The 17375-nt window shown below is 44.6% G+C and overlaps 1 protein-coding gene and 1 long non-coding RNA gene across 3 annotated transcripts in view; one reads left to right on the top strand and one right to left on the bottom strand.

Annotated features, from left to right (window-relative positions):
* ARHGAP25 (Rho GTPase activating protein 25) overlaps positions 1–17375 on the bottom strand; it is a 76532-nt gene that overhangs the window by 18660 nt on the left and 40497 nt on the right. The window contains exons 3-4 of one of the 2 annotated variants that reach the window (XM_036334288.1): positions 14355–14442; positions 8565–8681 (exon numbers count right to left, since the gene is read on the bottom strand). In XM_036334288.1, coding sequence (XP_036190181.1) covers positions 8565–8681; positions 14355–14442 — 205 coding nt within the window. The remainder of the gene's footprint in view (positions 1–8564; positions 8682–14354; positions 14443–17375) is intronic. The other variant, XM_036334289.1, reaches the window with a different exon arrangement.
* The window catches only part of LOC118668912, a 45371-nt gene that overhangs the window by 3584 nt on the left and 24412 nt on the right, over positions 1–17375 (top strand). Inside the window, exons 2-3 of the long non-coding RNA XR_004971804.1 lie at positions 6989–7163; positions 8241–8265. This is a non-coding gene — a long non-coding RNA (uncharacterized LOC118668912). The remainder of the gene's footprint in view (positions 1–6988; positions 7164–8240; positions 8266–17375) is intronic.

Genomic DNA, 17375 nt, shown 5'->3' on the forward strand with positions numbered 1-17375 from the left:
TTTAATCAGCCTGCATCTTTCCACCCAGTCTGCCCAATCAAATTTCCAGTGCCCTCCTCTGCTTATCCCACACTCCACTGGTCTTCAGTGAAGACTCTGATGGGGGTGATTCTTCTTCCTTTTCAAGACTTTCTCCCTACATGAGTACAAAGTCACCCACTCTCATTCTATCCCCACATCTCTATGGGCTCTTTTGCAGTCTCCTTTTCTGTGCCCCTTCTTCCACCTGCTGTGCCATTTCCTGGCATTCCAGCTCAGATGTCCTCCCTCTCTAGACATTGGGATATCACCTACAAACCGGCAACTTAAAATCCACATATCTGCTCCAGGTCTCTCCGTATCTCTCTCCCCGTCATCTCTCTCTCTCTCTCTCTCTCTCTCTCTCTCTCTCTCTCTCTCTCCTCTCTCTCTCCTCTCTCCTCTCTCTCTCCCTCCCTCCCTCCCTCCTTCCCTCCTATTCCACAAGTCCAACACCTAATGGCAGTTCTCCCAGTGTCTTTTCCAACCTCACTCTCATTCTACGCCCCCCGACTGCTCTCAAATCACCCTTCTCCTATAGCATTCCTCACAGCCATAGTATTTGGTCAATCCAGCAATCAAACACCAAGCATTTTAATACAAGGTACCTGCACTCAGCCCAGTTAGCAAAAGTGTGAGTGTTGAAATGATCTGCAACACCCCTCTTTCCTTCCAGAGAGATCAGTACATTCTAAATTGCACTTTAAACTGTCTCTCCCTCTATCCTTGCTGCCACTTTCAAAATTACTGTCATGATTTCTTATGCAACTGTGTTTCTTGCAAATTCCTTTCACTGGAATTCACAAATCACTCAGCAAATACAGACTGAGCATCTGCTGTGGTAGCTAGAGATTATGATAAAAGGAGTGAAAAATGGTCTTTGCTCTTGAAAACTCTAGAACAAATGCCCTTCCTCCTTCTCCCCACCTGGAAACCTGACCTTACTATAGCCCAAGTTCAAATGTCATCGCCTCAGAGGGACTTTACCACTCTCCTCTATGCTCACAGAGCTCCCTGTACATACCTCTATTCTATCCCTTCTCATGGATTTTACAATGATTTATTTAAACATCTCTCTCTTCCATTGGACTATGGGCTCCTCAAAGGCCGACAGCCTGTCTGGCTCACCATCTATTTTTATCTCCTGGCACAGAGCCTGGCACATGATGGACCAGTCCTCAAGGAGCCGTTACTCCCTGCTGTTCCCTACCCCTCCGGTACTCAGCCTTGTCTCCCGTGAATACACTCTGATCAGCATTTCTTCATACTTGCATTTGCCAAGATCAGTGGTCTATTCTACATTTATAAATCCTGGGTTCACATTCTCCATCTTCATATTAATTCCTCTATCAGCCCCCATCAAATTACCCCTCCTTCCTGATAAAATTCTCACATGGCTTCTGGACCACCACTCTCTCAGTTCTCCATTTATCTCATTGGCTGCTCTTTCTCAGCCTTCTCTGATGACCCTTCTGTGTCTCCCTGTCCTCCAAATGTCAGAGTGTCCCAGGCTTTCTTTTCCTCATCTGCACATACCCTGTAAATCTCATGGCTTTAAATATCACCCATATGATGAAGACTTCGGAACTTTACATCTCCAGCCTACAAATCAGCCAAAGCTATTCTCTCCAACAAGACATAGCTGCTACAAGCTCTAGACACATCAGGACCAACAGGGTCCTTCTTACAAGAGAGGAGCATCCCTGTTTGCTTTAGTTTGTCTAGGTCAGGCTTCACCACCCTTCATCTCAGATCGAATATGAGGAGTTTGGTATAAAACGTCCCTGGAAAGCCAGACACCAATCCTGAGCTCTGCCTACCTCTGACTTCTAGGTCTTGATTGCCCCCCTCTGATCCTGGGTGGACATGAAGTAGCCAAATATGGGGAATAGATGAGCTGAGACATCCCAATGAAACTAAGGAGGGGGCCAGTGAAGGAGGAAGGGAGTGGGAGACACTCAAAGACCATTCTCCACCCCAAGGCTCCCCTTCTGTACCGTGGCCTCCTAGGTTACCCCTGCTCCTTCAGTGCACTAGTGCTCTTTCTACCTTCTGCCAGCCACTCATTCACTGGAAACTGCTCATCATGTTGGACCAGTCAACAGTAACAGAGGCATTTCCGTCTTAACAGATACAAATTTTAAATGATTAGCTAATCACAATGTCATATAATAATAATTAATTAAGCTAATTCTATAACAAACTGTTCTAGAAGCTTTCACATGAGCTCTCAGTCCTCATAAGAAACATGGGAAGTAGATATTACTGTCCCATTTTACAGATGAGAACACTGAGACTCAGATCAGAAATTTATCCAAGGTCATATTTGCCCCATGATTCCAAAGCCAGTGATTGAATACCTTCTGTTTAAAGTCAGTGGAATACAATTGTCTGGGAGGAATTTCAGACATCATCAGGTCTTAAGGGAAGGGAGGGAGAGATGGACTGAAGCCCAGTTTCTGCTTATTGGCCATCATCCAGCCTTTATTTCTCAAGACCCCTCCCTAGTTTTGCTTAAAAACACACACACACACATTAAAAAAAAAAAAAAAAAAAAAAAAAAAAAAAAAAAAAAAAAAACAAGAAAAAAAAAAAAAAAAAAAAAGAAAGAAAAAAACAGTAACAGGACACTGGGTTAGTTTGGGGAAATTAAAATGGAAGGATTAGCTGTTACTTCCTGGTCTCTCCTTCATCATCACTCAAACATTCCTGAGTTCAAGACAAGAACCCCCCCCCACCCCCCCCAAACCCCACCCCCCACCCCCTGGTCACCAGGAGAGTCTGCCTGCCCCCTCCTGCTCCCAGCTTCACCCCTTCCCACTGGCCCTGTCTGCTAAGCATTGGTACCTGCTTCCCGTGGGCGCAGTTCCAGGAGCTTCCCCATCCCTGACAAGGGAGGGAGGAAGGGGAGCTGGGCTAAGTGTCTGTTGGAGGGAGACCTGAATCACACAAGAGGGAAGAAATACCTTTCTTTCGGAGCCTGTGGATTTTCTTCCTGAAATTCCAGCCAAAGAGCAGTGCCAGAGAGGGAAAGCCACAGCCCAGTGCCCACTGCGGCATCCTGGGAATACAAGGCAGGCAACAGCAGGGAATCGCAGCCTCTGCTGGGCCAGCCTCAAGCCTTTCCTCCTCCCCAGGCTGGGAGAGCCACCCTCTCTCGCCTTCAGACCAGCACATGCTTGTAAATACTGCTCGGATTCTGACTCCAGGACAGAAACTCTGGGATCTGTAGGCACCTGCCCCGGGCCCTCCCTTCCTCCTTCCCACACCACTTCCCCTCCCCACTCACCTTTATACACATGACTCTTGGCTTTTAAAGAGCGAACATAAAGCTGTCAGGGCCCACAATAAAAATAAGTGCCTCCTTTTACTTAGCAGCTAATTGTCAACTGCCATTCAAGGGGTGCCACGGAGGTGGGTTAAAAAAAATGCCCTCACGCCAGCCCTTACCAGCATTGCCCCATATATCAAAGCATCTGGCAGGGACACAGGATTTCACTTAGCGTTGATGAAGCCAGCCCACCCTTCTCTGGGAACGCTTTCGCAGTTGTAGGTGGTTTGATTGAGCCTTCAGAGAGAGTAGTCTTGGAGGTGGGTTGTTGGCTCAGTGGAGATGCTTTCCCCCTCCCATGGAGATGACTTAGCAAAGAGTGCAGCAACCCTACCAGACAGGCCCAGGAGACTTGAAATGGACTTTTGGCATCACGGGGGTAAGAAATGAGGGTTGGGGGTGGGGGTGGGAGTGAGGCTGCGATTGGCAGGAGCAGGGAGGATTGCCAGGAAAGGCCCTGGGCAGTGCAATGCTGCCAACCAAGAGTGTTCATCCCTCCATTCACTCATAGGCCAGGAATAGAGGACTCATCTTGGACCCACATTCTCCTTCATTTTGAATTCACTCCCAGGTCTGGCAATGTTACCTCCCAAATGCTGCACAGACCTAGTCACGTCTCTCCATCTCCACCATCACCACCCTCTTCCAAGCCACCTTAAAATGAAGACCAACATCTTTGTTAAGGTTCTCTTCACTGTTTTCACCTTCCTCTCAGTCCAAAGCCTGTTCTTTCTGTCACAGGACATTTGCACATGCTATTTCTCTGACAGACACTTCCTCTTCCTCTTTCCCTGCCTAGTTAACCTCTATTAGCCTTTCAGATTTAAGCTTAATCATCACTAGTTCAGGGCTGACCTGAATTTCTTAACAAATACAATTACCCCCTTTCCCTCCCCCCCACCCAGCACCCCCATCTTATCATGTGTTTTTCCTTTGTGATATTTTTCTGAGTTGTAGTTACATGGTTTTCTTTGTGTGTGTTTTTAAAATTAATTTCTGTGTCTTCTACTATACTGTGAGATCCTTGAGAGAAAGGACTTTGCCTTTTTTTCTCTTCTCTTCCTTCCTCACCCCTGCCACCCCTCTCTCTTTCACTGTTGTACCCCTGGTGCTAGCACAATGCTTGGCCTATGACACATTCTCAAGAAACATTTGTTGAGTTCATGAATAAACTTGTATCTGTCTGGTGTTAGGATCTTGGGGAGGAGAATGAGGGAATTAATGAAAATGAGTAAAAAAAATCATTCCTCTTAATGTCCAATTAAGTAGAGAGAAAGAACCAGAACACATGGAACAATGAATGACAAACACAGCACTCTCTCACAAGCCACACTGTGCTACAGATTGTGAAATCATGCTCTGAGGGACAAGAGAACTTCAAAAATGAGAGGAAGCCAAGGAACTTAGGCACTTAACAATTCCGTACTTACATACCCTATGCCTAGTGTTGGCAAACACACAAAGACGCTTAACGCATGGGACCTACTAGTACTCCAGGGCCTTATTATCTGGTTGGGCTGAGCAGACCTACTAGTATACACAACTTAGTGCAGTGCTTATGCGCCCAGCAGTGGCCTGAGAAATGCCTGCGATGGCCAGCCTCCAGAGGAAGAGGGCAGAACGGGTCCCGACTGAGCAGCAATTTGCAATGTGAACTGCCTGATCGCTGGGGATGGGGCAGAGACCAGGTTTCAATGTGGGGATCCAGTGGAGGCAGAGCCTTCTTACTAAAAGGAGGTTGTGTCTTGAAGAAAACAGGCAGCTATGAACCTGAGAACAAGTCACCAGTGGTGGAGATGTGATCTCCTCTCTTCCCTTTATCCTACTTAAATTGCAAAAATCCGGAATTGCATCCAGAACCTCTGGGGAAGGTGCTGCTGTCTAAGGTGTGACAGTGTGATTGATGGCAAGAAATATATATTTGGCCTTTGACTCGTTTCTTGGCACAGAGCTCGTAAAACTCTTGGAACTTCCATTATGAGAGTTATAAAGGTATCTTTTATCTTTTGGAAAGCACCAGATGATGAGAGGGTTGGAAGTTTCAATCCTACCCTCGCAACTCAGAAGTCAGGGGAGGAGAGAGGGCCCGGAGGGTGAATCAATTCCCAATGGCCAGTGATTTAATCAATCATATCTGTGTTATGAGGCCCCATAAAAACCCAAAAGGACAGTGTTCAGAGAGCTCCTGGGTTGGTGAACACATGGAGATGAGAGGAGAGTGGAGCTCCTGGAGAGGGCATGGAAGTTCCATGTCCCTTTCCCCATACCTTGCTCTATGTATCTCTTCCATCTGGCTATTTCTGAGTTATATCCTTTTATAATAACTGTCATATGGTAAGTAAACTGGTTTCTTGAGTTCTGTGGGCCACTCTAGCAAATTAATCAAAACCAAGGAGGTCATTGTTGGAAATTCCCATCTATAGTCAGCCATCCTGAAGCACAGGTGCCATCTGGACTTGCCATGACATCTGAAGTGTGTACGTGATGGGGGTCAGCCTTGTAGGACTGGGCCCTTAGGCTGTGGAATCTGATGCTATCTGGGTAATGTCAGTACTGAGTTAAGTTGTAGGACTCCCAGCTGGTGTCTATGACGCATAGGAAACATCCACACACTCGCACTGGAATTGGGTCCTGAATCAGATAAGGTGAGAGGAATGCTCAGGGCCAGCTCCCAGGCAGGAGGAGCCACGGGGAAGAAGCTGGGTATGCCGTGGAAACCACGTAGGCCATCTTTCCCATCAAGGGAGAAAGGGGGCCAGGAAGAGGCCTTAGCTTTGCAGAACTGTCACTAGAGTGACTTCAAAAAGTTGGGATTCATTGCCTGGGGGGTGTAGATGACTATTGGGGTCTGAAAATACCCTGCAGTTGAACTCAAAATTATTTTGTCTGAACATATCTTTGAAGAGAGTATCCAAAGCTTTTATTGAATTCTTTAAGGGGTCTATGAACCCTAAAGAACTTCCCTAAAGCTCATCATTAATGTGCTTGAAGGAAGATCTAGAACAGCGATTCTCAACCTGTGGGTCGCGACCCCTTTGGTGGTCGAACGACCCTTTCACAGGGGTCGCCTAAGACCATCCTGCATATCAGATATTTGCATTACGATTCATAACAGTAGCAACATTACAGTTATGAAGTAGCAACGAAAATAATTTTATGGTTGGGTCACAACATGAGGAACTGTATTGAAAGGGCCAGAAGGTTGAGAACCACTGTTCTAGAGGGAGCAGGCCATTTACCGAATAATTTTGCAGATAAGCTGGTAGTCATTTATCAAAGTAGACAGCCTAGGGGAGTAGAACACAGTGCTGCTTGGATAAAGGGCCATTCCTGGGCCTATTCCTTTAATAAACATTTATTGAGCATCTATTCTGTCAGGCACTATGTAGATTCTGGGATAGAGCACTCCCCCAAATAGAGGGGAAAAATTCCTGCAAAGCAGAGTGAAGCCTTCATTCTAGTGAGGGAAGACCAACTCAAAACAAGTGAGTAGACTATTTAGCTGTTAGAAGAAGGTAGGAAAGGAGAAAAATGAAGCAGGAAGGGGGGATAGGGAGGGCTGGAAGAAGGGTGGGGAAGGGGTTCAATATTAAATGAGATGGTCAAGGGCAGGCTTACTGAGGTGATGTTTGAACAAAGACAGGAACAAAGCAAGAGACCAAACCATACAGCTACCTGGGGAAGAGAATTACAGACAGACAGCGCAAGGCCCCTGGCTCAGAAACATTGCCATGGCGTCTGGAGAAGATCAAGGAGGCTGGTGAGTTTGGAGTGAAACAAGCACAGGAGGAGGCACTGGAAGACAAGGTAAAAGGTAATGGATGGGGCAGACTGTGCACTGTGATTCATTATAAGCCTTGGACTTTTCCTCGAGGCAGAAGTGAAGCTATGGGACAGTGTTGCGTGGAGGAGGACTTCCACTGACAAACAGGTTTAACAGTTCCTTCTGGCTGTTCTGTTGAAGACGACTGTAATTCAGACAAAACAGTATAACACCTCACAGGACGGTACAGTGAAGGTCATGAGCAGTGGGCAGGTTCTGGGTGGGAAAATCCATAGAACATTTCACAAATGAGGCAGCAGCAGCATTCTCAGACTTCTCAGTGGTTGAGGGTGCATGCCCTGCCCAGCTAACAGCACCAGGGGATCTTTACAAGTGAAAGTGAGCTACCTACAGAGGAGGAGCCCTGGCCCTGCTGCTCCATGGCTGGATCCCTTGGGCAAATTATTTACTTCTTCAGGACTGAAGTTTCCTGACTTACAAACAGGAAGAACAAATGTCTGACTTGCCCCGGGACCTCAGACTGGACGCTGCTATCTTCAAACGCCTTCTCATCCTGAGATCCATCATTTGGGTTCAGTGAGAGGCTAGAAGAGCATCTGAAATGCCACAGCAAAGCCAAACCCTGTTCCTTGAGTAAATAAATAGTGCTGTACTCCTCCCTCGGACTTTCCCCAGCCTACAGGACATAGGCTTGACTTTCTTAGGATGTTGGCCGTGGGGAGGGAGGAGGGAGAAATCCCCATGTGGATGATGACACAGTAAAGCAGTGTGCAGTGGCAGGGCCGAGCCGAGCACAAGGGACACAGATGTTGGCTACAGCACACAGGCAATAGTTTGACTCAGCGCAGGTATACGATTAGGCAACATCCACGACCCTTGTCAATGCAGACAGCCTAACGTGCTGGGCTGGGAAAAACAGAAAATGTCAACCATTTCACAATCCAGGGCAATAAGGAAGGTTGAAGCTACATTTATGCAGGCTGGATAGCATATAATAGAGCTTTCGTATATAAAAGCTTCATCTCAGCCTGATTAGCACCTTAAAATTATTGTGTTTAGGAATTGGGAAATGTTTAATGAAACCATGTTATTCTTTTTTTGTAATAGGTTGCCGCTGTTCAGGATGACTGAGGTAGGCACTCCTGAGTTGGGCTGTCCCATCCAAATTACTTCTTTTCTTGTAGCCCCCACATGGCAAGTCACAGGCCCCAGAACTGCCTCGCTGCCCCAGAACCTAGGTTCACAGGTGGACTCCAGACATCAGCTGAGATCACCTGGGGCAGGAAGCTAGAGGCTTGACAATGAGCATGGCCTCAGAGTTGTCCTCTGGCCTTTGGACACTGTTCAAGGAAAGATCAAATCTAGAGCTACTTCCCCCCTATCCCAGAGATGTTACAGACACCTGACCACAAAAGCCTGCGGGGTCCTTACCTCCAGAGGGTGTGCCAGCGACTCTCTTAAGGAATTTAACCCACTCCTCCATCTCTGCCTGGGAGCTGGCCATGAGGACATAGGAGTCCTGTCCCGTGCGACTCTGGTCCCATGAGGCTAGAGGAAGAAGCAACACTAATGAAGGTCTTAGAGTGGAAAGGGGCTGGAGCAGGAGGAAGCAAAGAGAAGTGAACCTGAATTGCTTCCATGGTTCAATTAAACAATCCTTCAAACAACACCAAAGCATTATCTACTTATCCTCAGTGGCACTGAATATCTGTGCACCCTTATTGTTTTTGCTAACGCTCTAGTTCTCTAGACAAGCACTGACCACAATGGCTTGCAGTCAGGGAGGTTGATTTGGGCTGACAGCCGCTCCTGTGGAGGACAGAAGCCATTTGCTACCAAAAAGGAAGAGGAAATTCACGGGGCAGGTTCCGTATTAGAGGAGACAGGATCACCCCATACAAGTTTGAAGACTTCGTTCAGTTCATCATACCAATCATAGTTTCTTTCCTAAGCTATCCTTGAATTCAGTTGTGGGGGTGGGGAAGGGAACAGCAACTCAGGAGGGAGGGACAATAAGCGTATGTGTGTCTTTCTCATGAAATTGGTGCTTTCTGCTCAGGATTACCGCTTTCCTGCCTGTACAAGACATTGCAAATGTTAGGTTCTTGATTCATATTTAATTGACAAATGAAGTTTGCTAGGATTTTATTTACCATTTTTTTACTTTAAACACAAAATTGCAAAAGGATATATGTAGTATTTCCTGAATTGATGTTCTCAAATGGACAAAATGGTGGACAAAATGACAGGGGCTGGAGAGAGTACGGGAGAAGACCAAGAGAGAAAATGAGAGAAAATATAATAGCGCCGAAACCGGTTTGGCTCGGCGGATAGAGCGTCGGCCTGCGGACTGAAAGGTCCCAGGTTCGATTCCGGTCACGGGCATGTGCCTGGGTTGCGGGCACATCCCCAGTAGGAGATGTGCAGGAGGCAGCTGATCGATGTTTCTCTCTCATCGATGTTTCTAACTCTCTATCTCTCTCCCTTCCTCTCTGTAAAAAATCAATAAAATATATATTAAAAAAAATTAAAAGAAAATATAATAGAGAACAATAGGGAGAGAGAAGGAGGAGAAAAAAAGGAGAGCATCAAACATGGGTCTTGGGAAGGACAAGAAAATAATAACAACCCTTTTCAATGATCAGATTCTATTAAATTTCAAAGGCCTTTGCAGACATCAACCCAATCTTCTCTCAATGTCAGGGCATTTCCCTCAAAGAGAGCCTGTTTTAGCACCATATTTGTGGACACTCTAGTTCTCTAGACAAGCACTTTTTCTTTCAGGAAAGCAAAAGACTTTCAATTCCCACCGGGTCTGGTCTCTTGAACCCATCTTAATGTCACCAAGCCACACGTTCTTTCATCCTCTGTGATGACCTAATCCTGAATCTATGTTACCATTGGGTCATCTGCTGTTCTAACCAGCAGTGCCAGTCCACGAAGCCCTGGCTATTCAGGAACATCCTGAGATCCGGGTGTTTCCAAAAGTAGAATGGGAAGTAAAAAGTTCTTAAGGCAGAACTGAAACATTCCATAGAAATCACAATTTCCCTTTGCTCTAGTATCATTTCCACTCCACAGATAATGTAACTGAAGCCCAGAAATTCACAGGCACCTGCTCATTGGTACCCAGTAAGTTACTGCCAAACTCAGGGCAGGGCTACTGTTCTCCTTTCTTCCAAGAAGGGTTTCCACTAGGCCATATTGCTCCTAATTTTGGCCAAAATTTATCTGGTGTCCTTCCCCACCATGCCCATACCCCAATCCATTCTGTTGTTAAGAACTGCCTTTCAGTTTACCCTGATTCCTGAGAGATCCTTCTGTTTGACCATGGCAACCCCATGGAGAAACATCCAGCTCTCGAGATGTTGCAGAGTGGCCAAGGCTTGATCTGATAACTCAATGTCAACATAGATTCAAAATCCGGCCATCCCATAGGGTAGAGAAGGCGAAGCACAGTGATATTAAGGTTCAAGAAACCAGGTCCAAAAGGTTTTTGAATATCTTTTGTTGCCCCATAAAAAAAAAATGCACATTGAAGCGCTAGGATGAGCTCTCTTTGGGAGAAACTGCCTAACATTAATACAAAGCCCATGAATAGCAACTCTGCCCTCAGGGACATGCTTTCCCTGACTTAAACAGTTTGTTCAATGTGTCATATATTGGGCTATTTCCCATATCAGAAAGAAGCCTCCCTTCTTTTCTTCCCTGCCTGAGCAACTCCTACCCATTTTTAAAAACCTAACTCAAATGTCATCCTCTTTAAGGATATTTCTTAATACCATCTCTTCCCACTTCAAAGTAAGTGGGGAGTCCCTATTCTAAATCCTTTAACATCCTATCCTTACCTCTCTCACAGTAGTAGCTAAATTATCCTGAACATCAGTTTCCTTATCATTAATATCTAAGCAATTATTTAATACTAGAGGCCTGATGCACGAAAATCATGCAAGAGTAGGCCTTCCTTCCCCCCAGCTGCCAGTACCAGCTTCCCTCTGGCACCCAGGACCCGGGCTTCCCTCACAGCCCCGGCTTTGTCCAGAAGGACGGAAGGACATCTGGAAGGATGTCTGGTCTAATTAACATATTATGCTTTTATTATTACAGATGTCTAAAACTAAAGCCTGATCTTCCCCCCAAAATTTGCTAGCTGCACAAATCTCAGCAAATACATCCTTCCAATTGTTTAGGCAAAAACCTTGTAGTCAACCTTGGCTTCTCTTTCCCACATCCAATCTTTCAGCAAATGAAGTCCCGTCTACCTTCAAATGTACCCAGAAATGATTATTTCTCACCCCTTCACCATTCTCTTTTCTCACTTGCATGATTGCAATAGCCTCTTCACTGGTCTCTCTGCTCTGTCCTTGTCTCTTTTTATTCTCAACTCAAAAGAGTGGAAAAACCTAAGTCAGATCATGTCATTTCTTTGTTCAAAACTTCCCAATGGCTTCCCATCGTTATAGCATAAAAACTAAACTTTTTACAATTGCCTGCAAGTACCAGTAAAAGCTATGTTCACCTCTGACTGAATCTCCTACTCTTGTTTCCTGTCATCATTCCACTGTAACCACATTGGTCTCTTTGATGTTTCCTGAACATGTGAATAGGCTCAGAGACTTTGCATGACTGCTCTCCTTCCTGGAATGCTCTTCCTCCAGATGGGCACTTGGCTCACTCGTTAAGGTCCTTCAGATCGCTCCTCAAAGCTCACCTTCTCAATGATGCCTACTCTTCCTGCTCTATTTAAAATGACAAATCAACCACTGCCATCCCCATCTCAATCAGCACTTTGTCTTTCTTTGCTTCATTTTTTTCATAGTACTATCCCAGCATAAAAACTTTACAATTTACTCATTTATTTGTTTCTCTTGTCGGTCTCCTCCCATATATGGCTATATGCAGGCTATTTTGTTCTTTGCTGGATTCCCAGTTCCTATAATAGTGCCAGGCTCATAGCAGATGCTCAATACATTTGTTGAATAAGTGAATGACATCTAATAAGGCAGTATGAGAATCGAAGGCAACATATGCACCGGAAGAAATAACCCCCTTATCCCTGGGGACTCCCTTTGGGTAGGAGACCAGATATTTTTATGCGGGAGGTAAGAAGGGGGAAGGAAATTTGCCCTAAATTTTTGCCTGTCCCAAATAAAGAAAAACATAACTACAAGAAATCCTGGCCCTGATTAGCAGGGTCATTTCTTATGCCAGCAATGGCCCCTGAGAATCATCTTGCACAGGAGAATGACAAAAAGAGGGACTAAAAATTCTCTGCATCATAACATAAAGGATTTTATCTTGGAGGAGACTTGGAAATAATGGAACCTTTAGGAAAATTGTTCCCTACCTTACCATGCTTTAGAATTGTTTTTCTTTAGGAGACCGTGTGTGTGTGTGTGTGTGTGTGTGTGTGTGTGTGTGTGTGTGATCTAAGAATTTCCCCAGCAGCCTGCACGTGTGAGTGAAAATGAAAGAATAAATCTTCATTTTACCACAGCACAGCAATCTCTGAGGATACTGGACTTTGGTGCAAAGCCCATGGTGAGTTTGCAGTTGGAGTGTTCAGTAGAGCTACCCAAGATTGAAAATTCAGGCTTTGAAACACGTGTGACCATGGATGGTGGCAACCCATGAATGGTGCTGGGGAGGGAATCCTGGGAAAGAGGTGGGTTTCCCCAGAGAGGAGAGGCTAAAAAAATAAACTCTTTCTCTGAGGAGGAAGAGAGATGGATAGACCTTCAGATAAAAAAGCAAGAGAGGACCCATGAGGAGGTTCCCTGGGAAGAACGGAATTTAAAAAAAAATATGTCTGTGTTTTATATGAATAGTCATAGCCAGTTTTAGGATTCGCTTCTACATTATAATTTCCTCTAGCTCTTCCCCAAATATCAAACACTTACATGGCATTAACTTTATACCAGACACTGTACCAAGTGTTTCGTATATATTTCTTTATTTAAACCTCACTATTATCATTCATTAGCCCCACTGTACAGATTAAGAAACAGAGGCAAGGAGAAATGAAAGAACTTGGTCACAGTTACACAAATAGTAAATGGCAGGAAAAGGTTTTGGACACGGACAGGATGGCTCCAGATTGGGCACATCTAACCTCTCTGCTACTCTGTCTTTTCCATCAAGTTTCTTATGCATGTAGCTGCCTCGTGTGAGTGGTGGGGGAGGGAGCTAAGGGAAAGGGTGCTCAGGGGATGTGTGGCCTGCCCTGTTGTGTCAGCGTGGTGCAGCTGCCTGGCTGCACGGCCTAAGCAGCAGACCTGGAGTTCCTGGCGGGGCCGGGCTGGCAAAGGAGCAAGAGACAGGGAGAAGCAGCCTAAGTGTGATGGATTCACGCAAATACAAACTCCCCCTGAGACAAAGCAAGACAAGCTCCCCTTGTCCCACATGCATTCCAGGAAGGTAAAGTGACTCTTGATTGGGAAAAGCACCCTCCCGTGTGCTGCTAACATGTTCAATAGGTGAATTGCAGCACCTGACACGAGCTAAGTGCTCAGCAAGTCAGAGCTGTCATTTCTTATTAGGTCACATTGAACCACAGGAGAGACGGTTGACTGTCTACTACTTTCCACCTACCAAAATGGCAATTTCACATGGTTCAATTTAGAGTTTAATTTTAATGTCCCACTCCCCTTCTAGACTGAACTTCCTTTAGTGAGCAGGGATGATGTACTTTCCAGATCAGTGTCCCAGTGCCTAGTGGAACACCTGGCTCCAAGTCCACACTCAGGGAATGCAGACAGAGTTGAACGAATGCGCACCCACTGAGTTTGCTTGCTAGTTAATGAACTAGTATGGTTCATTGACTATATACGGAACTACTATGCATTCTTCTTTTGTTTGTTTTTTAATCCTCACCCGAGGATATTTTTCCATTGATTTTTTTTTTAAGAGAATGGAAGGGAAGGGGAGAAGAGAGAGAATCATCAATGTGAAAAAGACACATCGACTGGTTGCCTCCCACATGCACCCCAACCAGGGCCAGGGACTGAGCCTGCAACCAAGGTATGTGCCCTTGACAGGAATTGAACCCACAACCCTTCGGTCCGCAGGCCGATGCTCTAACCACTGAGTGAACTGGCTAGGGCCTACTATGCATTCTTGTTAGGTTGGTTGGTTGACAGACTCACTGAATATATCTTTGACTTATAGGATCCAGAAGAAAATAAGAATGTAATATGCCTCTGGGCACTGTTTGTCACTTACCTGGAATGACTTCAAAGACAAACTTCCCCGCTTCTTCTGGGTTTGTGGCAATCTCCTTGATTGTACTTCCGGGTAGATACATACAACCCTGAAAGATCAAAAGTCAAGCCTTTACGATGGGCAGCAATTGTATCACCTATTAGCTAACATTAAGTTGGAAGACAGGTAGGATAGTGATGGGATGGAGAAGAACATGGAAAGCTAGGCCCTTCTGCTCTTCAGGCCTCAATCAAAGTAGTAGCTATCGGAGAGCAAGCTAGGTGTCTGGAGAGAAAAGGATAAGGTCCTGACAGGAGAATGAGCTGAGGGGGCATCTTCACCAACGCTTGCCTCTTCCCACTTTTCCAAGGACCTGACTTCCTGGCCAAACCAGATATCAGGTCATTGTGAAGGCTGGGTGGACCATGCTACCTGCTGGGCTGCAAAAGGGGTCATTAAGGGCTGAACCACAGGTAGTCATTCAAAGGGATGGAGTTTTCCCCCTTGCTAAGCAGCTTGAATATATTATTCATTTAGTCCTTCTAGCAATCCTCCAAGCAGGATGTCATTATGCCCATTTACAAGGCAGAAAACTGGGGATCAGAAAGGTTCTGTAATTTGCCCAACGTCACAGAGCTAGTAAGTAGCAGAAGAGTAATTCATCTCAGGAGTGAGTTCAAAACCCCTTGTACATGAAGATGCTATTAGACAAACAAGTCATTCCCTCCATGGGTACTAGTATGCTTGAGGCTTTACCATTCACAGTACATGGTCACAAGCCTAGCTCATCAGATCCCTGCAAAGCTCCATATCAACAGCATGGCAAGATATGCCACTTCTCCTTTACAGATGAGGAAACTGATGCTTTGAAAGTCTAAGTGACTGCACGAAGACATAGTGATTATGTACTACGTTAGTTACTCATACGTTACATCTCACTGGCTGTTGAAGGTAGCATGTCTGATTCTGAGCTGAGTAGACATGTGTGTCTTTATTCTACAACAAAGTGTGGGTGAAGAGGACAGGCAACAAAGAAGCTACGAAGGCAAGAGTCTTAAGGAATTCTCAGATCAGATCAGGACCCCGAAAGAATAAATGTTTATTAGAGTGCCTAGAAATAAAAATGTCTAAGAATGAGAAAGTAGACGAAAAAGAAGAAATGGAGGAAGAGTAAGAGAAAAGGGGAAAAGAAAAGGAAAATGAAGGAAGGGGAGAAGGAGGAGGAGACGAAGAGGGCAGGAGAAAAAAACTAAAAAAAATTGTCTATAAAAGGGAAGTCTGCATTTTCTTTTACATTTCTCTAAGTTCATTACTTAAAAATAACCTCCATCTACATGGTCCTCGCCATCTTTAAATATCAACGGTCTCATTAAAAAAAAAATGACCCTGAGGTTGTGTTGTTGAGGCATTTGCATGACCTATGGCACCATTTTCAGACAGAAGGGAGCATTGCCAGATAGGAAGAGGGGAAAAGAGGTACCTGCCTCTCCCAAGTGCCTCTCTAAACTATTATTTGATAAACCAAATCATTTCACCCAAAAATAGTAAAATAAATACCACTTATTGAGCAATTACTAGGTGATAGGCTCTATGCTAAATGGCCTGAATATATTATCACATATAATCTTCAGAAGAGCTCTATGAGGGATAACTGATATTTTTCTCATTGGAGAGATAAGGAAGTAAGGCTCCCAGAAGTTAGTTAGCTGATTCAAGATCACAAAGCTAGTTAATAGGAAAGCTATAACTTAAACCTTGGTCAGTGGGATTCCAGAATTACAAGTTAGGCTTTATTTACTGGCCCCATTTCCTTGCTGGAAGAAGTAATGATCAGAGTTAAACTAAATCACACCAAGGCATAAATGACAAATTGCAAGCCATTTCCTCATATTGAGCACGACAACCTTGAACAAGAGAGAGGAAGAGTAGAAAAAAATACGGAAAAAGACATTATTAGGGATGGGGGTGGGGTGGGAACAGTGAAGGGAAGGAAGTATTGTCCCAGAAAAGAAAGGGCTTAAATTGCCCATGGCCACTTTTGCCTATTTGACAAGTAGATTGGGGTAAACCCTGTACAAAGATGGAAGGAGGGAGAGGTTTATGCTGGAGGCCACAAATCCTACAGCAGTGATCCTGGGGAGAGAGGTTTGTCAATGGTATACCAGAACCCGGCTATATTGCCTTAGAACTATTACATTTTCAGGAACTCTGTGAACCAATTGTTAAACAGGGCATTATTAAAAGTTGTTATATAAACTTACAAAGCAATATTTTATATTAAAAATAAAGGTAATAGTACTAAGAATTCACGACTTCCTAATTATTTATTATATTTAACCATGATTTTTGTCCATGTGGTTATTCACATCTAATCTATTTATGTGGTAGAAATTCTACATAATATCTCTTCTTCTCAACTCTGTGTTCAGTGATGTCATGTTAGTAGTTTGAACCAGCCATGGTAGGAGTATTTATATCACAGAAATTAGTGTGAGCCCATCAGGCATGGTTCAGTGGTTGAGCATCGACCACTGAACCAAGAGGTCATGGTTTGATTTCTGGTCAGGGAACATGCTTGGGCTGCAGGCTTGATCCCAGCGTGGGGTGTGCAGGAGGCAGCCAATCAATGATTCTTTCCCATCATTGATGTTTCTATCTCTCTTTCCCTCTCACTTCCTGTCTGAAATCAATAATATATATATACATGAAATGCTTTAAAAAAAATGGTGTGAGAATTAGACAGACCTTTCTGAGACTTCAGAGGAAAAAAAAAATGCACAGACTGCCTTCTATCAAGCCTAGAGGTTCTCAAAAGCAAACACACAAGAGCCCATCTTTAGCATTTCATGTTATTTAATCATTCTCCGTTGTTGGACATTAGGTCCAATGTTTCTCACTATAAGTAGCACTGCATATATTATTGCTTTGGGGCAGGTTCTTAAAACCAAAATGATTAGATGTGATATTTTTTTTGGCTCTTGGAGATATGGCCACATTGCTTTGTAGAAAGGTGGCACCAATTACATGCATATCATCAGTACA

Source organism: Myotis myotis, unplaced genomic scaffold (assembly GCF_014108235.1).
Source record: "Myotis myotis isolate mMyoMyo1 unplaced genomic scaffold, mMyoMyo1.p scaffold_m19_p_14, whole genome shotgun sequence".
NCBI classification, from domain to species: Eukaryota; Metazoa; Chordata; class Mammalia; order Chiroptera; family Vespertilionidae; genus Myotis; species Myotis myotis.